Raw genomic sequence first — 26,972 nt, forward strand, 5'->3', positions numbered from 1 at the left:
AACTTTTTCTTCTGAACTGATACAGTTACAGGTATGTATGCATGTATACTTACACATATATAAAAATATATCTACCTATTTACAACAACTCAGACGAGGGAAAAATAATGCTGAAAAAAAATCTTTTCCAATGAAAAGGAAGTTCTACATTTCTTGCACCTTCATTTTTTATTTCTTTAAACAAAGACAGAAATTCATAGGTCTTTTTAAGATTCATTATTTTATTGTCCATGTTTTTGTGGATACATAGGAATAACTCCTATATAAGCAGGATGGGACAGAGAAGATAGGTACTGAGCACACATTTACATACAGTCACATCCAGTGAGAATGGACCTTTTCCACATATATCAACATTCAAATGCCTCATTTGGCAGCTTTTATATTAGTTCTGTAAGTGGATCGTTGGATAGAAAACACCTTGATTTATTTAACTTACATGGTTTCTGAAGCTGCATACATAAGATATGCAGACAGCTTACAGTTTTTGACTTGCTGCACAAATAAATTGTGCTCCTGTTCCTAAGCAAACACCTCACCAGGGACGTTCTGACTAACATACCCAGGTGTAAGTAGTTACAGATGTGTACTGGATTTTTTGAAGTGAAAAAAAGATTAGCCTAAAGGTGTTATTGAAAAGTCATTAAAATGTGGCTAACCAATTTCAGGGAAACAATGTGAACAGGAAGATAACTCATGGTTCATGTCTACAGTTTAGGTGACTGATGACTCATCCAGCAAACAGGTTTACTTTGGGACACTACATTGACCAAAAGTGGTTTCTTTTCCAATCAAATGGAAAAACTAAACTATTTTAAAAAGGTAATTGAATTGGTGAATGATGTCTCCTAATGAGGCAGCTAGAACCGAAAAGATCCAAGAGCCACATTCTACAAAATTTTCCAGACTGGATGCTTACCCATGTAACTGCAGGAGGAATACTTGAGTTTCAGTCATGCTAAGCTTCTATTATTGTCTTGACACCTAAATATTGGCCTTTATATTGGCCTTTTATCATTTAGTACAGAGATGTAGCTCAGATTTGGAGACGAGACTTTCGCTTGGGAAACATACATATAACATACTTACAAATAAAGCGGTAGACTGAAAAAAAAAAAACAAAAAATTTGTTAGTTTTTAGCAGATGGGAATAATGAAGTCAAGGGAATTACTTGAGGGATGAATTGGCTTACAGTATTCTAAAATATTGAAAGAAATGTAGTAATTCTATCATTCACCCCAGATACCTGCCTTTCCAGGCATAGCTCTGAGGTAATTTAACCTTGGCCATGCTTACAGTTGTATGATCTGTCAGATTGTTGGTTGACAAACATGGCCACAGTTCTCCCTTGACACATTATCATAACCACTGAAATGTTTCTTAGAAATTGAAAACGCATGAGAGTGTCTCAAACCTATTAAAATGAGTTATAGTTTATGTATTTTCTGAAATCTTGTTCATAATAATACAGAATCATTAAGGTTGGAAAAGACCTCTAAGATCATCGCGTCCAACCGTCAACCCAACACCACCATGCCCACTAAACCATGTCCCTAAGCGCCTCATCTACACGTCTTTTAAATACTTCCAGGGATGGTGACTCAACCCCTTCCCTGGGCAGCCTGTTCCAAGGCCTGACCACTCTTTCAGTAAAGAAATTTTTCCTAATGTCCAATCTAAACCTCCCTTGGCGCAACTTGAGGCCATTTCCTCTCGTCCTATCACTAGTTACTTGGGAGAAGAGACCAACACCCACAAAGCCATCAAAGATTTAGGAAAAAAAAAGTAAAACTGGCAGAAACTTGGGAAGAAGATATTTATGTGAAGAAGACTGAGGATGCCCCTGACCATTGCAAAAAATGCCATAAGGTGTGCTGTGACTTGACATGTTTGTGTGCAGCTTATGAAGTTTCAAGGAAACGTAGGTGGCGACACAGGTTGTACCATGGAGAATGCCGTAACATGAAATGCCTGACAAGGCCTATCACCCGTCAGCACCAGGTAGGGATAAAAGAACATGCTCATCTTTAACAACTGGTCTTTAATTAGTGCTTGGTTATGCTAAGGAGGCTGCCTGCAGCCAAGGATATTTATCAAAGGAGAGGCTGCTGACACGGCAAGTGTCTGTGGTTTCCTGATGAGAAGGCCTCATAACACGAGAGTATAAAAGGTAGGAGATACCATAGCCTGGGGTCACTTTGAACTGAAAGGAACAGCAAACACTCTTGAAATGGGCCAGGAGAATCCCTCTTTTCTGAGAACCTGACGTGCAGAGAGAGGTATTGGAGGGAGCGGTCAGGTGGACCTGGGGAAGGCAGAAGTTTCCAGCCTACTGGTATTTAGGGAATTAAGTATTTAAATTGGGTCCCATGCAACAATGCAGTAAGCAACCAAACAGAAGGAAGGTTATCTAGATCAGTCTAAGAATGGTAAAGGACAGCATTACTCTCTGTTTATAAGTTGTTTAGCTCCCTGTTTCACATTTAATTTCTAAAAACTGTTCCTTGTGGGACTAAGTGCCGCCTACGGACACTTTACAGCACAGTTCAAAACAATTTTGTAAGACTCCGACAGACTATTTGTCAGCTTTCAATAAATTTTAAAATCAAAGACTTAATATGCCAAATGTTAGTATCACAGGCAACGCTGTTTAATTTCAGTTTATCTGAAGCAACCCCCATGCTTTTAGTTTCACCTGTATACCAGGTATGCACCAAGAGTTTTCAAGGCTTTGGAAACGGGCTGGGGCACTACTAGGTTTTACAGGACTGATGGAGTCGCAGCAATCTCCCTTCCAGTAAGGATAACTGGGATCACTGGATGCTTTTAATAAAGCCTGGGCAGTAAAACAGTGAACAATCTTTGTGCTGCAGCCACCTCCAGCCTTCAGGGTTAGGAGGCAAACAAGGTATGGTTGGAAGCTCTTCCTTCCCCTAAGGTAGCGCTTCCAGGTTTCTGCAAACACATATTGCTGGGCGTGTGGAAACACTCCCTGGGGAGCAAGGCGACAAAACCACAGGGTTAGGCCCTGGAGCACGTTACCGAGCACAGGCAGCACGCGCGCTGCGTGCCAAACTGCAGCGAGGCCCAGGCAGGAGCTCCGTCCCCACTCGTCGCAGTTTCCATGCATCACCCTTCCCGGGCACTTTGGCTTAAACTGCCCGGATACGGGTCCCTGCCCGTTCTCCATATTCGGTCTAACCACCTCGTATCTCCGCTAACTTGGCTGCAGCCCGCCGCAGGCAGAAAACGTGCCCCTGCCTGCTGCTGCCTGTGCCGAGAGCCGGGCGCGCCCCACGGCCACCCCTCGGGCACTCCCGCGGGGTCGCCGCCTGCCGCCACCGCGGCGGGAGCCGGTGCCTCCAGCCTCTCCGGTGGGCTGCGAGGGGAGGCGGGGTGGGGGGGAGCCGCCGGCCAGGCTGCCGAACCTTGGCCGCGGGCAGGCCGGCGGTAGCGGCGCGGCGGGGCAGGTGGCGCGGGGCGGGGACTGGAGGGGGCCTCTCGCTTCCCCACCCCTTCCCCGCTTCTCGCGAGGCTTCTGCCGGCGCCCCCGGGGGCTCCGTCTGCCTGTCGCTGGGGCGGAGCGGCGGCCATGGCCGCCCTGCGCACCCTCCTGCGGTGGCGCCGCCGCTTGGGCCCCGCGCCCGGCGCGCAGCCGGCGCGGCGGCTGTGGGCCGGCGGCGGGGCCGGGGCGGCGGGCCTGAGGCGGTGGCGACGGGAGCTGGGCTGGGCGGCGGGGGGGGCTCTCGCCGGGTACGTGGGGTACCGGCTGTTCCAGCGGCGGCGGGAGCCCCCCCAGGAGCCGGCAGTCGTCGAGCCGGGCGGGGCCCGGGCGCTGCTCCCCATCCCCGTGGCGGCTGCTGCCAAGGAGACGGTAGGTGTGTGCGCGCCGCGCCCCTCCTGCCTAACGGCCCGGCGGCCTCTCGCCTCCTCACCGCGGCCTCGCTCCATGCCGCGCTCGGCGGGGCGGCCCGGCGTGCCGGGGGCCAGCGGGGCGCTGTCAGCTGCCTGGGGAGCCGGCCGGAGCCGGCGGGGATGGAGGAACATCGCTCCCCGCCCTTTCGCTGTGGAGACGTCTCTGCCAGGCGGCGGCTGGCGGCGGCGGAGCCGCTCCCCGGGCTGTCGCGCAGAGGTGACCCTGGCCTGGGAGGCGAGGCAGCCTGCGCGGGCAGGTTCCCCGGGAGACGAGGGCAGAGGCAGGAGCTTGTCACCTGTCCTCCATCAGGAGAGAAGAGCTGTCACCGGAGCGTCGTGGTAGGCAGCGGGCGTTGGCACGTCTTTGCTGCGCCTCAGAGCATGTACCGTGTGCGTCCTACGCTGCGTTTCGTCTCTGGAGCTGTCCTAATGAAATCTTCCTCTTTCTTTAATAGAAAATAATATTTTGCGAATTGAACTGCTACTGATAGTGCAAAACCTGTGTTCGTCTTCTTTAATGTAAAATTTTCTGTGGAGTGAAAGGTTTATGCAGAGCTTCATAAGAAGTGATAGCGCTTGGTGCAAATAAGTAACACTTCGGTTGGACAAATTCAGCGAAAACATTGGTTGACTACCCATGGGTTACAAAAAGCAGTTGACGTGAACCTGGAAAATGAAGTTTCCTGGGATAGGGAGAAACTCCTGCACAGTGCTGTATAACGTATGGTACTGGTAGGGTTTTTTTCATCTAAAAATTAGGTAGTTCTAAAAATGTCAAGAGCCGTGATTAGGTTGTTTGTCAGTATGGTATCTGCTAAGACTGGAAATCAGTGGTGCAAACGGCCTGCTTTCTGTAAATCAAGTTTATCTTATAATGTTTGGGAAGAGGATCTACATTTTTGCAATGGAGGCTCTGGGCTTAAGCATGAGTGGTGTTAGCCCTTTTGCCCTGTGTTGTTAGCCAAAAGGCAGATTCGTTGGCAGCATCCTTTATGAAGGGAAGTTGAGGTATTTCTGATTATTCATGTACTTGTTGTCTTGAGTGTGTTATTACGGCACAGAGGACCAAAGACAACCTCTTTCAGCCTTTCATACTGTTTTGATTTGACAGAACTATACACCGTTTTACTTATCTGGTCTTAATTCTCAGACGTCTTTTGAGGCAAATATGGCTGCTGCACCCTTGAAAAGTCAATAAATTTAGTGTGATGTGTAATCACGAATTTTCACACACATCACTGTAAGAGCGTTGAGGTTGCAAAGTCAGACTAAAGGTTATATTTGAATCAATGCAAAATAAAAAAAAAAGTATAAAATATATCTTCTATGTATACAGAGACTATTTTTTGAAGACAAATACGGGGGGGGGGGAATTAACATGCTTGGTTTTATGTTCCTATGTGGAAAGAGGCTTTAATTAATTCTGTTTCCTGTTTGGATAGCAGAAAATTTGAAAGATTAAGTTGAAATATGTCCACTCAGTTTGTGTGGCCAGACTAAATGCACAGACTGACATCTCCAAATACTTAACCTTTATGTTGCAATTTTTTGTTTTTGAACAGGTGGTCTCATTGATTTCAGATTGCAGATCTGAGCGCTCAGCTTTCCTGAAAAAACATCCTTTTAACTCAAGCCCTCCAAAATGAGGATCAAATAGCTGTGGAATTTTTGGTCTGAGGTAGTGGGTTGCTGTGCTTTTTTTATTATTGACTGTCGTGCTGCAGAAGAGCTTTGTGGTGTTTGGGGAAAGACCACAGTTTGAGACCAGATCAAGCTGGTGAACTACCAAGAGTAGTTTGACCATGAGCTCCATCTACGATCTATACTCCATTCATGATTGCCCTCTAGACCTGTGATGAGCACCAACTTTTTCATTACAGGTTTCTAAAACACCTCCACAGGTGTCTTCCAGGGGAAAAAAAGGATGCAAATACTGTGTTGAAATTGCATTGAATGGTATTCGTGGTATTGTGCAATGGTATTGTATCGTAACATCCTTTATTAGAAGGCTCAATTCATGTTGCCCGAGGGATAATAACTTTTTTACTTCCTAATTTTAAGTGCTGAGTTTAATGACCTTAATAGTGTTTAAACAGTTTAAAAAACATAATAATATTTGAAGTGGAAAATTCTGTTATGAAGAGTCATATTAGTGTCAGTGTTACTAGGATCAAGGTTGGAGGTCTTGGATCTACTGCAGAGTGTGTTTGGAGTAATGGCTGGAGAATGTTAACCTACAGTTTCTGTATAGATGAGTTTGATGGAAATATGATGCACGTTTTGCTAGGAGGTTTTTACGATATATCATACACTAACCAACAAAGAATGATGAGGCTTAAATATCTTAGGATCCTTTCCAGCTGCTTTTGGAAGGTCAAGGAGGAGTCAAAGACGTTTCTCCTTTATTCCTGATGCACAAAGTCAGACACCATTTTCTGGGGCTTTCTAGGTTTGTCCTTCCCCCCCTCCTTTCCTATATCCCTAGCTCCCCATTTCATTTCCAGTCTCAGTCTGCTCTTCATTCCATGGCAAATTATCCAACATAGTCTTTTTTTTTCCTTCCATCCAACCCAAACTTTTCTACTTCATCCTCATATTTCCATTTACATGCTTCTTCCTCATCTTCCCTCCAGTAGGATGCTTTTCCCAGGTGCTTTTTACTTGGATCATTGGAAGCAAGAAGCAGGTGGTGTCTCTGTTCTCAATGTCTTGCTATAGAGATCTACAGCAGCTGGTGGAAGCAGTTACACTGAATGTTTCTTGCATCACCCCTGGGGCTCTGACCTGGAATGACCATACAGCAGGTTGAAATTTTGGGGGACTTAGCTACCAAAATTAGTATTTTTGGGTGAGGTTTGCAAAGACCATAACTTATTTACTTCTTTACATAACAACCACTAAAAAAACCCAGTCCTGACACTAAAGTGACCACCCCTTGCAAACCCTGAAATCCTTTCCTTTAAAACATGGAATTGCTGGAGATTCTTAAAAAATTAAAAAATGTTCTAATGTGGGCAAAAGAAAATCTATCTCCTCCCGTAGTTTTTGGTTCCATTCAAAAAAAATCCATTCTGAAACATTAACTGATGATGGATAATTTCATTTTTAATGGTTAACGCATAGTAAGTTTATAAATGAAAACAGTATCACAATGTAAAGTATTCAGATATTCAGAGTGTTCAAGAGTATTCAAGATAGCTATGGCTGTCTCATCCATCTTTTTGGGGTTTAACCCTGGCTGGCAGCCATCACACAGCCCTACACAACTGCTCTCTCACTCCTCCAGTGGGATGGGGGAGAGAATCGGAAGGGTAAAAGTGAGAAAACTCATGGGTTGAGATAAAGATAGTTTAACAAATAAAGCAAAAGCTGCGTGAGCAAGCAAAACAAAATAAGGAATTCGTTCACTACTTCCCACCAGCAGGCAGGTGTTCAGCCATCTCTAGGAAAGCAGGGCTCCATCACGCCCTTGGGAAGACAAACACCTTAACTCTGGACGCCCCCCCGCCCCTTCCTCCTTCTTCCCAAAAGCTTTTATTGCTGAGCATGATGTCATATGGTATGGAATATCCCTTTGGTCAGTTGGGGTCAGCTGTCCCAGCTGTGTCCCCTCCCAACGTCTTGTACACCCTCAGCCTACTCGCTGATGGGATAATGTGAGAAGCAGAAAAGGCCTTGACACTGTGCAAGCACTGCTCAGCAACAACTGAAGCATCCCTGTGTTATCAACACTGTTTTGGTCACAAATCCAAAACTTAGCACCATACCAGCTACTGTGAAGAAAGTTAACTATCCCAGCCAAAACCAGTACATATGTCTATAGTCTTGGATTCCCACATGACTTTCTTACTTCTTGAGATGAATTTTTTGTAAAAGTGTAGTAAATGGAATGGCCGCCTTGTTTCATCTAGGCAGCTCCAGCAGACAGCAGAATAGGTTTCTGATCCCCCTAAATACTAAAAAGGGGGGGTTAACCCAGTGTATATGTTGACTTTCAATGAACAACTTTCTTCTTGAAGGTCACCTGCTTCCAGATAATGTTCATATGGCCTGTGAAAATATCTTTAGATTTGTGCTGGGCCCGGTTAGTGACCCTACAGATTACTTTTCTTCACATTCTATCACTGAGTCTAAATAATGCTTGGCAGTAGTGATGGAATATTTAAGAATATAAGTTTATCATATATACCTTGATAATTAGTTGCTTTGTCCTACTGCTGTCATCTAGTATTTACTGTAGTATTTATGGAACCAATACATTTTAAAAGGGCTTTTAGATTCCGGGACTAACACTGATGATTACACAGATTTTGATGGGACACTTTCCCATTCTTGGCCAGTTCAAAAATGAGGTGCATCATTTGAGAGTAACTGAAAAAACCTATGTTTGATTCTCCTAGAGAAACTGTATGTCAGAATGGTCTGCAGATCTTTCTCCCTGTTCTGTGAAGCTCTTATAGTATGAGCTCTTATAGTCTGGTGAACAACAGATCTGTGAATTTATGTACAGATGAATAAGAAGATGCTGTTTGCTAGAAGTCAAGTAAGCTATGATATGTGTCACCAACACGGGGTCAGTGGTGTGGCAAACTCTTTGAACAGACAAATCTCATGTGGTCAGTACAAAAAAATACTTGCTTGACCAAGCATATCATTGGAGGTGTTCTGGTAGAGAGTAAGATTTGTTACAGAAGCAGCATGAAGCTAAGCTCCCTACAGGATTCCTTTTTTCCCAGATGCTTTCTGAGAATAATTCCAGTTCTGAGGACTAGGGGTTTATATGTGATTACCTGGAGCAAAATCTTGGACGCTATAATAAAGCAACAGTTTTAATTCCGGCATTGCTGCCATGTAACATTTCAGAACCAAAGTAAAAGTCTGCACTCAGAGCTGCTGGTTTTGTATCTGAAGGTTTTGGTGAAGACTGGGAGAGCTCTACTAACAGGCATCTCCTTTAAAATCTAGGAGATGGTTATACAGAGCAGGAAACTCTTTGAAAGAACTGTTATTTTGATACAGATTCTCTGTACTAACTGAGAACAGTATTGACCTAAGAAGAGCCCTGATCCAACATACTGCTCGTGAAGTATTTACCTTGACAGAGCAACTGTGTATCATGTTTTTTCAGAGAAATATAACAATTTTAGAAAAACATAATCCAGTGTCAGAATTCCTCGGAGGAATCAATATTTGTCTTCTAGTTCCTTGCTTCCATGTTCCTTACTTCCAAAATTCCAGTGTCATTTGTAAAAGCATTTTAATGGTCTTGGAAATACCAATGATGCCTCTCTGCACTCCAAAGCGATCTTTTCTATAACCATGTTGTCATTGTGTAAAGGTAGTGAACTCCAGGTCTCTATTTATTTTTATGAAATATCCCCTGAGAATCACTTCCTTCAGAAGTGATTTAGGAACTAAAAGGGGGGCTGGGAGAGACAGACACAGAATATGTACTTTATCACGTTCCTTGAAGGCACACTCATTTCCAGGAGAAGGAAGCTGCATACTTCGGATGTTTCCAGAGGTTTTTTTCCTAGTACCTCAGCAGTCCTGTCAAACTCTGTCTTTATGAAAATACTCAAAAGGTCAAGATTATTTGTAGCAGCACATTTCTAAGTGGATTACATCATTTATTTCCATCTTTGTGAAATGAAGAACAAGACTTTAACTCCAAAAACTAAGACAAACTCCCCTAGGGAGAAGACTCTCCTGCCTGCTCAAAGAGGATGCCCTTCCAAGAGATGCGTAAAGCATCATTTTTACAAGAACCACTTGTAGCTAACCTTTTTTCATAAGCATCGTGCATTTCATGTCATAGGTCAATTGCCAAATGTAGAAAGATGGCTGATGACATCTGAAGCTCCTCACTGTCAGTCATGCTGAGAAGGATACTGCTTGCCATCCAGCTGTAGTGAGAGCCATGCTGAAGGAAAAGGAAGGTTTACCTCTCAGCATTAATTCTGTCTTCCTCAGGATGTTGAAAAAGGATGATACATGTTTGGGACAGATAGATCCAGCTACTAGAATGTTTTAGTCATGCATCAGTGAAGCATATGGACGTGTATAGCAGGATATACACACTGACTGAAGCTTCTTGAAGAACTGCTAGAATTGAAGTAACTTCCATGTGAAACTAATGTAAGAGGGACTGTTGGGAGAATATTTTAGCGTAATACTTATTTTGGAGGATTTCTGGAATAGCTGTGCTTACAGGTAAACATTGTTACCCCAAGGATTTCCTGTAACAGAATTGTATTTGAACAGGGCCCTTTTTACAGCATTTTAAACACATTCCAGCTTCCTATGCTTGTAAATATTTTAATATAATAATGTCCTTATCTTAGTGAAGCGGGATCAACTAACAGAATTGTTGGCTGTACTACATCTAAGTAGTCTGCTAGAAATACAACTTCAGTAAGCATCAAAACAGTTTTGTCTACTTTGGGATTTTCCCACACTGGGAACTTGACGTTTAACCTTTTGGCCACCCAGCATGAAAACAAAATTGTGCTACTTTTATCTACATGGGAGCACATTAAATAAGCCTGAAGTCAAATATAAACGAAGGAAGTAAGGAACAGCATTGCTTTGAAAACCTTTTTATTTTAATAATTTGCACAGATTCTCATTGATGGAAGACAGATTACTTTGCAAGCAAAAATTCAAAGAAACTCACTCACTTGAAATAAATTAGTTAAAGATTAAACTACTGTAACAGAACATATTTTTGACTGCAAGCAAAAGGTACTTTTAGTAGTAAATGCTGGCTTCTTTAGCTAAAATAGTCTCACCTTTATCTCAGTTGGAAAAAGGAAGAGAACACTAATTTGACTTGGAACACAGCAAAGTTGTGGGTTTTTTTGTGATACTGTTGGAGCTTTTTGCCTCATATGCATGCACACACAGCATGTATATTTTTACCTATTTGTTTTGTAAAATACTTTGCTTTATTTGTAGATATTCTCAGAATCTAGGAGTTGGAGTATTGTTCTGGGTTTTGATAATGGATTCTTGCGGATTACTTCTGCAGAGCTTTATGAGCTTGTAGGCGTCAGTTTTTCTAATTTTCAAGTGAAAAATCCTGTATCTGGCATTTAAGCTTGTCTCTACGGGAAAACTAGATTTTTTTGCCACAGAATAAAACTTCTGAATTACTGACTTAATGGAATACGAGACTTAACACTTGCAAACATTTCTTTTGTGTTTTTTAATAGAAAGGGTAATGATGTCATGTTTTATCTTCTGCACTTTACTTCCACTGAACCTGAGCCATATCGTTACCATTTATTGATATCTTCAGATAGTTTGGGGTCATAACTACTGCAAAATTTTAGTTATTTTAATGTCACTCTGTGAGCTCACGTCCTGTGTTAGGCCATCTTATGGCAATGTAGAGTTATTGCATGGATTTCAGTGGAAGGCCATACAGGTTAATTCATGTTATACCAAATTCAGACCATATCTCTGAGGTAAGAGATCCAGTAAGACAAACATGGGACCAGAAATGGAGATTAGCCCATGCTTCAAGGAAGTTCAAATAATACATGGAACCCTTTGTTGAGAGCACCAGACTTTCAGGGCATTTTGACTTGTCTCCATCAATAGATACAGTACATGAAAGATGAATCCAAAATGGGAATGGGTTTTGGACACTAATTTTGCTTGATAGAAAGCCTAGATTTTCTTCACTCGAGTTTTGGCTGTGAATAGAGGGAGAAAATACAGAGGGGTGTCACGCTGAAAGAGGTTCTGCAAGGAATGCTTTCAAAGTTGCTTGACTTAAAAATGTTGCGTGTCCATACCAAAAACCTTCATCTAAAGGATTACTACTCTGTGAGACACATGGTGGTGTTATTGTAGCTTTAGATGGCCCTCTCTAAATGCAGTACTTCTAGAAAATAGTTTTTAGGAATTATATTAAGTCCTTGCAATATGTTAGTGGGAGAGCATTATCATCATATTTTCATTTGCATAATAAATTTGAAACTTTTGAGGCCTTTTCCAGATATTTTAGGCTGTTTGAAATACATTGGTAGTAGAGATTTACAATGGAAGCACACGTAATTGAAGAGTGATACTCTCCATTCAGAGAAGTACCCTGCCAAATTATTGAAGACCTATTTGGTCTTCAGTTTAATTTTTACTCACCTTGTTTTGATAAGCTGATGTTAAAATGGACTTTCTTAGGGGAAATGTTTCCCTCTGTTTCCTTTGCCTCATGGTGGTTTGAATATAAGTGCTGAATCCATTTTAGAAAGTGCTTTGAAATGTCTCCTCTGTGTGAGAATTAGGTATGTGTATATACATTTCTGTGTTAGGGAACAGCAAGAAAATAGGCCAAGATCATTTTTTCTCCTCAGCTGACTTAAACTGAGCGTAGAAGAGCCACAGTGTCTCTGTTCTTGGTGTTGCAGAAGACAGATGGAAGCCAAGACCGTGCATAGCAGCACCCCAAAAAGGTGCTGTGTTCTCTCTGCAGTCTTTCTGCAAGGGTATGGCACAGGAGGACAGGGGGTGGGAGGTGAAACACGGAGCAACAAGGTACCAGGGTTTGAGGGAGGAAGGGCAGAAGGATGATAACCATAAGCTGTTTGATTACAACTATTAACACTTAGATTTTTTTGAGAATAGGGAAAAGATAATACAGTGTCCATGAGTGCTGGTGAGCTTCAGTCTTGCCTCTTTTTATTTACTTCATGAGTTGTGAAGTTGGAAGGATGGCAGTTCTGGCTACCAGCTAGATTCTTGGTTTCAGCTGTGGGGCTTTTTTTTCCCCTAAAAGTTCTAATAACACAGTAGGTCGGTGTACATGTGCAGGTAAACCAGAGCTAACCTGCTACGCCTAAAATTAAGATAATACTGCTATTGGGAGATTTGTGACATTCTGCTTGAAGGAAATGGCCGTGTCCAGTTTTTAAAAGGCAGGGAACCATAATATGATACAAGATCATAGTAATTAGTAGGCAGGATTGCCAAGAGGATTAGTAAACAGCAGCATAAAAAAATCTCCCCTCTTTTGTTTGTCAAAGAGATGTACTTTCATGAAAGTTTTTGAAGATTGTTGATAATTACAGAGAGATTTAGTCTGGATAAGCTCTTGAAACTTCAAATAGAAATTGGAATCTTATTGCATCCTGTTCATTCCTTCACCAACAGTACCTTCCCTGAGGTATTCAACATCTACTTTCTGTGTCTTGTTCATGTGTCCATTGGATTTGATACTGATGCTGCTACAATAAGATTGCCTGACCTGGGCATAAATATGAAATAAATCAATTGAGAGCACTTGGTGTCACTAAGATTCTCATACTTGCCTCACTGGATTATGATCTGCTAATGTTGGGGTAAACAGGAGACCTTTCACAGTTATGTGTTGAGACAAATTTCTTAAATGAATGCCTGAAGAGGTGTGAATTGAGGTCATACTTTAGAATGGCTTGGCTTTTAATTAGCATATTGGTTAATTCCTAATAATTACAGCTTTCATGCAAGAGTCTTAAAGTTGCTGTATATTACATAAATTGATAAGCAGTAATAGAAGAAGGAAAGCTCTGAACAAGAAATTTGGACAAAAATAATATTATTCCCAAAGATGGTTTTATTTGTCAGTTTGCTAAGGTGTGTGCCTAGAGTCTTCTGCAGCCAAACCTTGCTTTTATTTGGACATTTAGTGTATGGACCAGTGATCTAATACATGTTCAGCCCTGTATACATTTGTTTGAATTCATATTGGACCAATAGCAGAAACAACTTGTTTTGATTCTTTCAGATAAAACCACAAAGCTCAAAATAAAGTGGTATTTTTATTCCTTGGAATAAAATTATGCTTAAGCCTGATGTTTTCCCATCACTTTAACTTGAAGTAGGTGGAGCTTGCTGCTGCAACAGGTGATATTTTCTTTTCCATAAGCTGCACGTTCCTGTGGCCTAGGTTTTGAAACAAATAACTGTTCTTGTGGGGTAGATCCAGGCATTTATGTGGCTGAAAAATAACACCACCAAAACAAAAAGTTCTCAGTCAGACCAGTTCCCTTATCCAGTTTGACGCTTGGAAAAATGAACATAAAGTGCCAGAGCAAGGGCACGCAGGGTGTTGAGCAGTTAGGGAGGTACTGCTCCATTTGGTGGCAGGCTGTATTCATGTCAGGTTACAATGACTTTGAGCCACAGCGTGAAATACTGGCATAGCTATATTGCTATAGGGGTAACTGTAGATTGGCTAAAATGAAGCAGAAATTAAGGTTTTGCAGACCTGAGCACTGGCATGAGTTAAGTTTAAGTGTGTCTCGAAAATTCCATGTTTGCAGTATGTTATTTTGTACTTATAGTAGCATAGAGTACTTAAGATAATGTTGAAATATGTGTCTGAGAATTTAGCAAATGCTTTTCTAAGTGTCTCAAGCGAAATATTAAGCAGTAGTACCTGAGTGTGAATTTCTTGAGAGGGCAAAGAATCTCAACATGCTCTCCAAATACTAAATGATCAAAACTAAGATGATATTTCTTGAGTGATACATTATCTACAGATTCTCCTGAGTATGTATGATTGATTATGACTGATTACAATCGATTATACGTACTGCATGTGTAATATGGCCTTGAAGCAGTTTCTTTTCTGAAAATTGACTTTGCAGAAATATTGCTTTATTACTCATGCTTACAATGTGCATGTATTCAAAAGCGTGTTTGTAATAGTGATAAAGTAACTTATGTATCAGAAATAAGATAGATTATTAAACTTCAAATACAGGGATAATCAGTTATGTCACTACAAGCTCTACCAAAACAATTGAGTCGTGTAAATCCCACATGAAGGCATAGCTGGAATGCCACTGGACTGCTGAAGGATCAGTAAGACCAGTGAGATAGGACAGAAATATTTTGGCTTGCATGTGGGTATGTCAGAAGAGAATTTAGCTTTTTTCTGTCATTCTGAATTTGGTAATCATTTGAAAATGATAAAAACCACAAAGAGCAGGTTTAAAGCTGCTGCTTAGGCAGAAGTGCAGAATATTTGTATGTAGAGCAGTCTACTGAAAATTATTGTATAAGCATTTCTATTACTCTTACTTTCTATGACAGTTTTTTCCATTGAAACAAAACATTTTCACACACACACACAGAGTAGAAGCAATAATTTCAGAAAGACTAGAGACAGTCCAGAAAGAGAGCTATGCAGTCCACAGTCTTTTTGCCTTCTAGAAGGCTGGTTAAAATGTCCTAGATAAAGTATTGAAGTACTAAGACTCCCATATATAAAATCAAGACATTGCGAGTCTTCTGTTACATTGTGATTATACATGTGATTTTTTTGTTTTGTTTTGTTTTTTTCCAAATAGAAAGTGTTTGACCTCTTCTAGACATTCATTTTTGATTTGTCTATTTTACAAATGTAATTTAATCTCTTAGTTACAACTGAGGCCATAAAATTCTGTTTCACTGCCGTAGTCTTACTAATGTTTTATTTTTTAAGGACGTTGTTTGGAAAGCAGAAGGAAAGTGAGATTTTTGACCAGTATAAATGTGCCTTTGCTTCTAATTGCTGAGATCTGAAAGCTATTCTTAGAAAGGTTTTGGAAAACCAATTTCCATTTGTGGTTGAGGACTGTTATCTCTTGCGGACAGCAACTGCAGACCTCTCCCAACTTCTCTTTGTGTTTAGATGCCTCTCTGGAAAACAAAATGTATTTGGCTGTTTTCTTAGTTGTTAAAAGAAAACATAGACATTAGTTAAACCATGTGCTACTTATTGCCTTTCCTTAGTTTGACACCTGAAAAATTTTAGGGATACCATATGAAATGACAACAAGAGTAAGGACAATGGCAGCTTGGGATATTTCATTGATAAGATGCTGCATTCCTATTTTAACATACTGGGAGAAGTTAGCAATATAATTACTCTTCCTTTTATGAAACAGTTTGGGTTTGTTTTTTTCATCTCTGAAAAAAAATTCAAGATACTTCGTTTTCTTCAAGGTACTGATTCCACAGAGGAGCTTGCCTCATTATGGGCTAAAAAAAGTTTTCAGATAGCGGTAGCATATTTTCTGTTAAAAGGTTTGACAGTGTAACACAAAGATGCAATAATTTAGAACACTTACAGTTTTGTACTACTAAGTTTATATGTAAATCAGCTGGATGATAAATATACCAGAAACTCCTGACATCTATAAACTCTCATGAGGTGTGAACTTAATGCCATGTAGTACTTTTGTAACTCTGGAGGAATAATTATGTTCTCTTCTGTTCCCGCAAGTATGGTAGTTTTAATTGCATTGGATACCTGAAATAGCAGTATCCATAGAAGAGTACACTGGAGTATATTATGGAGGTGTCTTGTCTATTATTGTCAACAGCTGCGCTCTACACTAAGAAGCAATATAAAAAAAGTGTTATTCCATTCTCTTCTGGAAATGTCAGACAACTGAAATAATTTTAGCAGAGTTGTTTGAAGAGTGACTGCTGAAGTTACATGGACTTCCTTGAGTTAAAGTTGCCCCTTTTTCTATGATTCAGAAGCCCAAGTTCTCTTTTTTTCCTTTTTTTTTTTTTCTTTTCCTTTTCCTGGGCTTGGGTAGTGTTAACAATTTCAATGCATAAAGATTTATTGCTAAAATTGTAGAAGACTGAAAATGATAGCAGTGAAATCCTGATTGTAGTTTCAGCTCTTACCATACAAAAATATTTGGATGCATTTGACTTTCTGAATTATCACCTTTACATTTACAGTTTCTTTATGGTGAATGGCAGTGGCAATTGTAAACCAAAACTTTTTTCATGCATTAAAAAATTGTTCCCTTCTGTCTTTGAAGGTTACAGAAAACAGATCAGACCTTGAAGATTTACATCTTTATGCAACTCCTCGGGAGCAACGGTTTCGTAGGTTTGCCAGTTTAGAATTTGAAGGACAGCTATATATGACTCCATATGACTTCATTCAGGCTGTCACAAATGATGAACCCAAATGTAAGCAGGAGTTTTATATTGATAAAATTGCTAGGGAAAATGCTAGTGGTATATGTTATTTTTCCATTTGCTTTTGATTACTACTTCTGTTTCTGATTGTGGTAAAAAGGTACTGCATCTTCCACAATTTTGCTTTTAATGGTATCCAAGTGCATACAATCAATATCCTGACTGTTATTAGATTGTAAACATCTGTATACTAGTCATTAGTTAAACGTTCTTGTCTTAGAGGTCACAGACAGCTCAACAGGCATGAAAGACAGGAAGTTCATTTGTACCATTTCCGTTGACACAGTTACAGTTATGGTTTCCTTCTGAGCAGGCCAGTATTGCTGTAAAACTCTTGCCTCCTCCTCTGTATAGTTTCTGTGTAAATAGGCAGGCAAGATATGAGTTCTCTAAATAATTTAGGATAACATGGTTTTGCAATTTTTGCCATCTTAAATTGTCATCTGCTATCGTGTTGGGGTTTTTTTGCCCTACAGAGATTTTATAACCATATCATGGCTTTCTAAATAACATGCTTTGAGTAAGAGTTTCAGTCCCCCAGGGGATCCACTTTCTACACTTAGAAGTTGCCAGAGTTAGCACTATGTGTTAATTAAATTAATGAAAAATAAACTATCAACTTTAGTTCACTTATTGTAAAATTTTTGCTTTAAGTATCAAAGAGTGACTAAATAGTAAGGTGATCCATTTCTGATCTAGTTTGATTTCCTGGCCCTCAGGCTTGCAGTGCATTGGTAGCAGCACACAACTTCTGGGGAAAGTGAATATCTTTGCTCAGGTGTGACGTGTGTAATAACTCACCTTAGGTCTTTCTTCCTAAAGTCTACACCACAAAGCTAGTATAGAGAACAGTCAAAAGCAGCTAAGACAGTCAGAGGAGAGCTTAAAGCTCTGTGCAGATGTTAGATTTTTACCCTTTGTTCTCTTAATAGTAATGAAACAAGAGGAAAGAATTCAGCCATGGCACATCAGTGATCAAAACTTCTATAACTTTTGAATGAAGATATAATCTCATTGTAACAGTGAAGACAGAAGATAAAGCTTAGATGGTGAAAACTTGCAAAACTTTGAAACTCTTACCAGAAAGCAAGTCTTCATTCTCTTTTTTTGCTCTGCAGTTAAAAAAGAGAGGAAGCAGATTCCGTATCACAGAAGTTAATACAAATACACATCAGCACTTTATATCTACTTCCTCTGCCCAGATCTCCAAGTCTTCTTTTTTTTGTTACTGTGGAATGGGGTTTCACCATGTATGGTCATGAAGCAATTGTGCCATATACCGGACATCAGTTAAACATTTTGTTTTAACTCCATTTTACAACAGTTTGACTGGTTTGACCACACTGTAGGTATGGTTTGCTATTAAGATTTTTCCATGCTACTGAAATTTATGCTTCCTCCTCTCTCACAGCAAGTATTCAGATTTTAAAAATCAAACCAAACCAAACTAAAAAGTGTTAAGCTCACAAGGACATTCTGTTCTTCTCATGCCAAAGGAGAAGAGATCTGGAGTTGAACAGTCAGGCACCCTTCTGAGTTCAGTGTAGCAAACCTTGTTTGTATCAAAATCCTTCCTGTGCATCCAGTTGATCTCTGAGACTGAAAGCAAAACTAACCTGGATGTCCTTTAGTTTTATAGACTAGTATCAGAGATTACATGACTGAGATAATTATTTTAATGGAGAGTGTAAGAGGCTGTAACAAAGTAGAAGTGGATGACTTCATTATAGTGGAAGTCATATTGTCTGGGACATTTGGACAGAAGGTTGAGAAGTAGGAAGTAATAGATGAAGTAGGTGACCTTGCAGGTATTACCACTTCCAGCTTCTGATCTCTGACTGTTAATTTTAATCTTTGTACTGCAGCTTTGTCAAAGTACCGCTTTGTCTGTTTGGGCAAGTCTTAATTTTCTGTCTTGCTCTATGGAGGATAGCAAGTTTAAGAAAGGTATTTTTCTGAATAAAATAATATATTCTGAACATCATATTTTGTATTTTTGGATCATTTTGTAAATAAGTTACAAGTTGTAAATAATTGGGTCCATTCAGGTTGACATACTAGAGCATCTATATTTTGCAGGAAAAAAAAAAAGAACATACACCTGTTTTTTTTTATAGATGAAGACTAGAAAGGTCTTGAGTTTTGTCAAAAAGCAAAAATGCTCTTTGAAGAGTAGTAATAGTAGCTCTTTATGTCTGCTTTATAGAAAAGCTAATAATACTAGACCTGAATGAGATTTGTGATTCAGTGAATGCATCTATTGTGATTGATTTGCTCTGGAAGTCTTGTAAACCCTACAAAAGTCAAGAGGGTGTTCACTTCCTTTTTTGATTAAACACTAGCTAATATGAGTATATTTTCTTTTATAAAATGTGACTTTTTACTCCAGGCAGTTATTATAAAAAATATAAAATAAATGCTATAATTAACTTCTTGCTGCTGCCTTTATGGTGCAGGCTTTCATTTGGGAAAATACAATATTTTTGACAGTCATGCTTGATACATTTTTATCATCTGAATATATGTTTATATATTTAGAAAGCCAGTTAAGAGAAGAGGAAATATATTTTGTTCCCTTTAGCTCTTAACTATAGAGCTTTTTTAGTTTTAGCCTAATACTGAGTTTTAGCCTAATGCTGAGCTGTAAGAAGTATGTATATACACATAAATCTTCACTTGCTTCTCTAGAAATAAAATCTATGTATAATGTATGAGACTGGGAATTTGTCTGATTGGAAAGTTAGATATATTTGTTCCACAAGTTTTTTATGGTAGGCATAAACATATATCAATTTGTATGGCAAATGAGGTTGTTTTGTTGGGTTTTACTTAGTATTTTGAGACGACTTTAATTGGCATTAAAAAATTAAACTGAAAAGTATAAGAAAATCTGTTGGCTCACGTTATGATGTTGCTTGATATAACTCCACCATACTTGGAGTGGGATTTGCAGACAGTCTTGGTGCTAACCTTTACCAAGATGTAAAACTAAAATTTTATTGAGTTTCTAACCATGAACTAATGAAAGACCATGGTGAGTAGCTTCTGTATTGTGATAATTATTTAATAGAGCATGAAGTTCATCACGAGGAAGGGATTTCTAATACCACAGCATGTTTTGCTCTATAAAAATGAGACTGTACCAACCAAAATGTTATGGATTTGACCACATACTATTTTTCACAGTGCTTTATCTTAATATTGTATCTGAGCAAATGTTTGTCTTGAGAAGGTGGCGATGAACCTCAAGTTTTGATTCTTGGATGGTTGTGGACAACTGTTGTCGAATACAAGTATTTTTTTCTGCTCCTGGAGTCTGTCATGTAAGGCGTTAGGAAAAAAGCATCTGCTCAGTCTTACTCATTATCAGTTTTCAGTGTTAACGAGCAGTTCCAGTTCTGAACCGGAGGCCCTCTTCAGTCCCTCTGTTAAAACCACTTACAAAAAATTGAGCCTGACAGAGGCTGTAGAAGGGAGCATGAATCTGAGTTAGTAGGAATGGCTGAAGGGAGTCTTAGCACCTGGTGTAGTTTCAATGATTTTTTTCTGTATTTGCTTTAAAAGGTATGAGTAGTCCCTGAAGCAAGGGCCAGAATCCAGGTCTCCCTGCAATCTGCACTGCTGCTACTAAATAATTGTGTCAGAATATTGATACCACAGGTTAACATGAATGCCTTCTATTTCCTGTTTAATGTTTTAGTGGTGTATTTTGGAGGTAGAAAGTTTTTTATCTCACTGAAGCGGTGTTGGATTAAAAACTATACATCTGAATTGGTTCTTTAAAGTTAGCTATGTATTACGCTAATTTTTTTTATAACATAAAGAGAATTTTTTGGAACCAGGTTGAAGATTAGCCTTATGAAGTAGAAAAAATACCTTTTCTTTGGCTAGAAAACGGAGAGTATAGATGCAGTCTAATTTTTGTGACACCACATTGGCATAACTAAATTCTGTACATTCATAACTTTGTATTTTGTTGCAGGTGCTAAAAAGTGGCGATCCCTTTCAAAGCAGGTGGGCAATAATTCCTGTGCTGTCTTATAACCATAGATTTTGATACAGTTACTTTCTTTCATGATGTAAACTTAGAGTCCCAGGAGAAAGAAGGGAGTTTTTAAATCTTCATTAAAAAAAAAAAAAAGAGAGAGACTTTGATTTCTTCCTTTTTGTCACTTCAGACTCAGCTGAATCCAGAATCTCAAAGATACTTGAGCAGCTGTGCTTGTTATGTTGGATTTACTGACTTTCTCAAGCCTCTGTCAGTTCCTTCCTCAGCCTGTATCTGACTGAGTTTCTTTAGTGTCTAAGTGTAACAAGTGTATCCAAAGCTGCTTGAAATACTGATGCCACTCTCTACCTTTTGTGATGTTTAAGTGCCTCTTACTTTTTTTTTTCCCCTTACATTTGTACAACTGCAAAAAGATTCTGTCTGTATCCCTGTATTTTAAGTAAAGTACATTCATATTCATGGATGAAGTTTGCTTTAGTTCAGGTTGAGTGTTTTAAAAGAACAGTTGCGTGGAGCTTGTATGAAAACCTTACTGAAATCCAGGGGGACTTATCCTTGGCTTCAGTGAATATGGGCAGTGGTGAGTAATTTCAGCAACAGATAGGTTATATGTCTCTCTCCAGCTCTGCAAACACTTAGTATTCAGGCAGATGAGCAATTCTTGGAATAATCATGTGTGCAAAATTTATAGATGTGCTTTGAGTACTTCCAAAGTCATTGTGGTAAACTGAAGTTAAATTCACTGATAGATTTGCATGCAGTTCCTTGTCCTTTATATTGATTTCGTAGCTCATAGTCTGTTATATTTTATATATGTTTATATTTATATATATATGTTTTTATGTTTATATTGATTTCCTAACTCATAATCTGTTAACTACTTCATTAAATATTTAAATATATACTTTTATCTTTTTTAAATCTTATTTTTAGGAACTGAATCAGATCCTTATGGAGACACCACCAGTTTGGAAAGGATCATCCAAACTTTTCCGTAATCTTAACGAGAAAGGTGGGGGATAAGAATTTATTTTCCTGAACCAAATTATCACTTGTATTAATTTATTGTTTTTAAAGTGATGTTGTACTTTAATCTGAGTCACATGTTCAAAAAGCTAAAAAGTGTTTGTTGCTTTCTACATCTTACAGCACAGAAAAGTTCTCTTTAGTCTCTACAGTGTTTTAATCATGCCGTCTTACAGCTAGCCTCTTTAAGTGAATTGGTGTCTTAGAGTTTGTTAAACTGACGTTTGAGTGTTTCAAGTGCAGTTTGTTGTAATGAAGAATGATCTATAGATCATAGATAGAGTATTCTAACAATATCTCTTTTTTGAACAGGTTCAATGATGTGATTATTGTTAAAGACGGGAGTGATATCTTAAATCACTGAATAAGCATTTTCTTCCCAACACAAAGAGACAGTTTCAGAAATGCTATATATCCCTTTAAATTCTGCAGATGAGGGCTTTGATAGCTTTTAAAACTCACACTATGGGTAAAGGAAGAGCCATGAGCCACACTCCTGGTCTCCTCTTTTTTTTTTTTTTCTTCCTTAATAAACTCTATCACTTCAAAACCAAAAAACACAGAAAAAAACCCCTATGATGGCTTGTGTACAGACATTTAAAAGCTATTTATGAGAAATAATTCACATATTCCTTTGCATATATTCAGAATGGCAAAGGTCTGGTGGAGTGTTTTAAATATTTTGAAAAGCAGCCACGAGTACTTGCTATAAAATAAAGACACTTTATGAATGCTGAAAATATGCATGCCAACAACAAAATTCCAATCAAACGTGTGCATGTAATTGATGAATCTAATTCAAATGCAACTCAAATTTATTAAAGGAGTAAGTATACATCTGCTCTCAGAGGAGGATCCCGGGCTCGAATATCCAGTGCATAGAGACGCTCACTTTTTTCCCTGAGTCTGCAGCCAGAACTCCAGAGAGGCAGAAACTGGCACATCTTTGCACTGTATTTCCTTGTATTTCCTTGCTCTAGGCTGCTTTCCATGTACTCAGAACAGCTGACTTTTGAAATATTAATTACATAAAAATTCAGCCTCAGAATCTGTTAAATCAATACATTATCAGTTTTAAAAAAAAATCTGGATGTTGCCTATTAAATCTGTAATAAAATGTCTGCAACGTGCAGTCTTGATTCAACAATATCTTACTCCAGTTTTCTGCCAGTGAAATTCTACAGAAGTTGATGGAATTAAGAGGAGTCAAAACTCGTGTAATAGGCTGGTAAAATTAGTAATAAACTTTAGCACTTACATAGCTTTTCAGCATGCTTTATGAAAAAGTGAGTTCCATTATCCCATTTTATAGATAATATAAGAGAAGATGATGGGTCTTATGACTGATAAGGTCATTCAGTAAGCCAGTGGCAGGAATGGGAATAGAATTCAGGTCTCCTTAATTCTAATTTAGTGTTTATTTAGTACATGACATGAAAACTCCAAGATTAATTTACATTTTCTTTAAAACATGCACATTTTAATATGAAGCAAGTAGCGAAAGCCTATGTCCATTTATTTTGCCATAGATTCATTTAAATCAGATGAGCCACATAGATCTATGCCAGTTGTCCTTAAGTTTTATTTTTATGTTTTACCCTCGAGTGACCTCCCTCTCTTCTTTCTGATCTTAGTGTAAGTTTTTCTTTCTGTTCAATCATCATTTCAGAGCCTCTCTCCCATAACACTCAGAGCAATCAACCAGAACTATCTGTCTACAGCTACAATATACCAGCACAAACAAAAGGAGAGAATGCTTTCAAGGCCTTTTATATTGCTCTCTTGATACCTGTAATGGACTACTTGACAATTGCACTTTCTTCCTCCATTTTACAACAAAGAAGGTGTCATCAAACAAACAAAAATTTATATTTACGTTTATTGACTGGCTATTAAAGAATGTTTTACATCACTGAATGAGAACCTTTGAGGTATCTGATTTCTTGATAGCTGCTTGTCCAAACAGATTCAAGCAGGCCTTTGAAAACTAATTTCTGCAAGCTGCTGTATAAAATCAAGAAGATAAAGCATAGAGCATGCATTACTTAAATGCTTGCATTTAATCTTTGCTCATCTTCAGTGTGGAGCTATGTGTAAATTGAGGAAAAGTGTAGGTGGTATTAAAAATACTTAGTAGCCTTCCTAACTAGATCTACTAGCAGTAATAAAATCTTGGTTCTGAAGACTTAAATTTGCTCTTGGATCAAAACGTTGGAAAATATCTTTTTTTTTCCATGAATGGAATGGAAGTTGGGAGGGCAGCGTTTCAGCTGGTAAAGGTTGAGGGGTTTAGTGATTCTTTCTAATATGTGATTTGGTTTCAAAGACAATTCAGTTAACTAACTGTCTTTTGTAATGTCTTTATATTCCAGTCTCTGTGATATCTGTGGAGATCTCTGTGGTTGGTTATTTTTTCTTTTATGTTTGAGGACAGTAGACATTATTCCCTTGAAGGCGCTCCTCTTTCAGGACAGTTGGCTTTTAGGGAGGAGTATTGTGTGATCAAAGGTTTATGGAGACATTTGAACAGATCCAAGAGAAATATAACTGAGATTTTCATATCTCAGCTATTCAAGGGGACAGAAAGTCGTCCCTGAGTATTATTTCCGGACAGAATTAATTTAGAACTTTTTGTGCTGTAAATATTAGTAGAAAATGCCAAAGTTCCTTACTTTGGCAGTGTTGGAAGTGCTGATGTTAAATGTGTTCAAATAACTGTAAAATCCACATGAATGATACCATGTTCTGAGTTTTAATTCTACAGGTCTTTCAGTGAAGAAAATTCAGATGACTGTTTACATAGTTTGTCACATATTCAGTTAAGTCAGATTTTAGAAGATATTTAAACATCCAAAGATGTGGCTGTTTTTAGAAAAACTTTCGCACCTGACTTGGACTGAAATCAAGGAGACAGCCAGCAACTTTTGAAAATCCCAGCTGATAGACATCTTTACTCTCAGGCATCTAAATACTTTTTTTTTACTCTTTTGAAATAGTCTGATATCGTGGACTGACTTAACACTTTTGGTTTTGGAGAACAGACAAAATCAATTTGTTAGAAAGCAAGAACCAGTTCTGCTAGTTCAGCCTCGAAGATCATTAGAGCTAAGGGCTTTTGGGAGAGCGGCAAGTCATTGTTTTCAGTTCTTACTGAACTGTAACATGCTTGTCTTCATTGGTACTATGGGCATTCTGCAAGGTTCTCTCTTTACCCAAGAGCTAGAAAAGCAGAAGTACAGCTTATGGTACCGGACATACTATTTGGATAATGACTTCAGCTCTAATTTAAGTTTTGCCTTAATCACTTCTGAAGAGAAAAGGAAGTGCCATTCCACACTGTGATTGGCTTTTGACATCTAACAAAAGGTGAAAAGCTTAGGACGTATTCCTTACAGATTTCCTGAATGTAGAAGAGATAGTACAAATGTCTCTAGAAGGCTTTAAAAATAGTTAACAAAATTTACACATTCATTTAGTAAGAGTTTTAATATAAATTTCAGGTGATGATTATGAAAATGTGCATATAAAGACAACTCAAAAGCCCAAATCTATGCTTTTGTAAGTAACCTGAGGCCAAGTTTTCAATTTATATAGGACATGCACTTACAAAGCACGTATTAAAGTAAAGAACCATACTCAAATGATATGTATCAGGAGGTAGTACTATTAATGTTCTCAGAGTAAATGTTCTCATACTGTTAGAGAGTGTTGTCACGAATTATTGGTGGGTTTTCGGAAAGAAAACCAGATAAATAATTTCTATTAGCTTCTAAGAATCTAGCCAGCTTCTGTTTAATGAGCCATTCTCCACTGACTATAATTGTTTATTTGCAGTATTTAATGTATTCCTCCCTTAAAATACTCAAAAAACAAATCCAAACAAAAAATCCCACCCCATAGATCAATATTTTAGACAAATAACTCATTGACCAGATTGAATACAGTCACATGCACAGAAGTATGAATATGCATATGCACATGTACAAAAATTCTCCTTCTTATGCATAAATTTAATATTTTCAAGTTTAGGATATGAAGACAAGGTGAAACTAATATGGCATAACTTTTTTTTGTCTTCAGGTGTGATATCTTACACAGAATATTTATTCCTCTTATGTATTTTAACAAGTAAGTATTCTTAGAGAAAAAAGCCCAAAAACTTCCTTATAAATTTTTAAACTCTGAATGTATTGCTGTACGTTACAATACTCCTTTTTTTTCTTTTTCTTTTTTTCCCCCTCTCCTACATATCCCAATACGGAAAAAAATGTTATCATGCATCTCTTTGTCAATTTGAACCTCTCCTGTCCTACTGGAATCTTGTGTTATGTTTTATTTAAGCGTTTTATTATCTGGAACACCTTTTACTGACTATTGAGAAAGTTGAGCCATACACTTCAACTAAACCCCAGTTAAAAGCTTAAATTTATTTTCTCCTTTGAAATTCCTACAAAATTTCTAGCTGAATTTACTGAAGTTCATAAAGGAGATTGAATATAGGAAGAAGAGGAAGATACACATTATTACTGGTTTGTTTCACCTATTAGTGCATAATGGGTGACATCAGTGAGACAAGGATAGAATATAAAATACAAAATCTGTCAAACTAAAGTAAATGTTTATTTATGTTAGAAAACACTAACAAAATTGAATACTTATTCTTCTACCACCTATAAAAACAACATAGAAGAACTTATAGCTAGAGTAAACTAAGCCTGATACAGAGTTTGTTTTGATATTTTAAGAGGTGTTTTTTGGGAAGGAGTGAAGTGTTTGACTTGTCTTTCCTTTGTATGTAATTTAAAAATTTCTGTTGGATTCATTAGGTTTTTCTTCAGACATGATTTGGATTCTTATTGTGAATCAGAGCACAAACTTCACCCTGAACCCTTACAATCCCTAACTGCTGGATTGATGGATATTCTTCCATCGCTTCTTTGTTATCTGGACTAACTTTTGGCCATAATTCATCCATATTGCAAATCATTGAGTATCACCAAAATGTTGCCTAAAAGCTTCACTTACAGTTACCTTCAAAGTCTCCAC

General features: G+C 38.5%; 1 protein-coding gene across 3 annotated transcripts in view; it reads left to right on the forward strand.

Annotated features, from left to right (window-relative positions):
* Positions 1 to 3,593: 3,593 nt before the first annotated feature.
* The window catches only part of MICU3 (mitochondrial calcium uptake family member 3), a 59,062-nt gene continuing 35,683 nt past the window's right edge, over positions 3,594 to 26,972 (forward strand). For 2 of the 3 annotated variants that reach the window (XM_075149163.1, XM_075149164.1), the window contains exons 1-4: positions 16,070 to 16,882; positions 20,874 to 20,905; positions 21,834 to 21,912; positions 26,007 to 26,054. In XM_075149163.1, the coding sequence (XP_075005264.1) occupies positions 16,660 to 16,882; positions 20,874 to 20,905; positions 21,834 to 21,912; positions 26,007 to 26,054 (382 nt within the window). In that variant the 5' untranslated portion in view covers positions 16,070 to 16,659. Of the gene's footprint in view, positions 3,876 to 16,069; positions 16,883 to 20,873; positions 20,906 to 21,833; positions 21,913 to 26,006; positions 26,055 to 26,972 lie in introns of those variants that run through there. The other variant, XM_075149162.1, reaches the window with a different exon arrangement.

Source organism: Calonectris borealis, chromosome 4 (genome assembly GCF_964195595.1).
Source record: "Calonectris borealis chromosome 4, bCalBor7.hap1.2, whole genome shotgun sequence".
Lineage (NCBI taxonomy): Eukaryota > Metazoa > Chordata > Aves > Procellariiformes > Procellariidae > Calonectris > Calonectris borealis.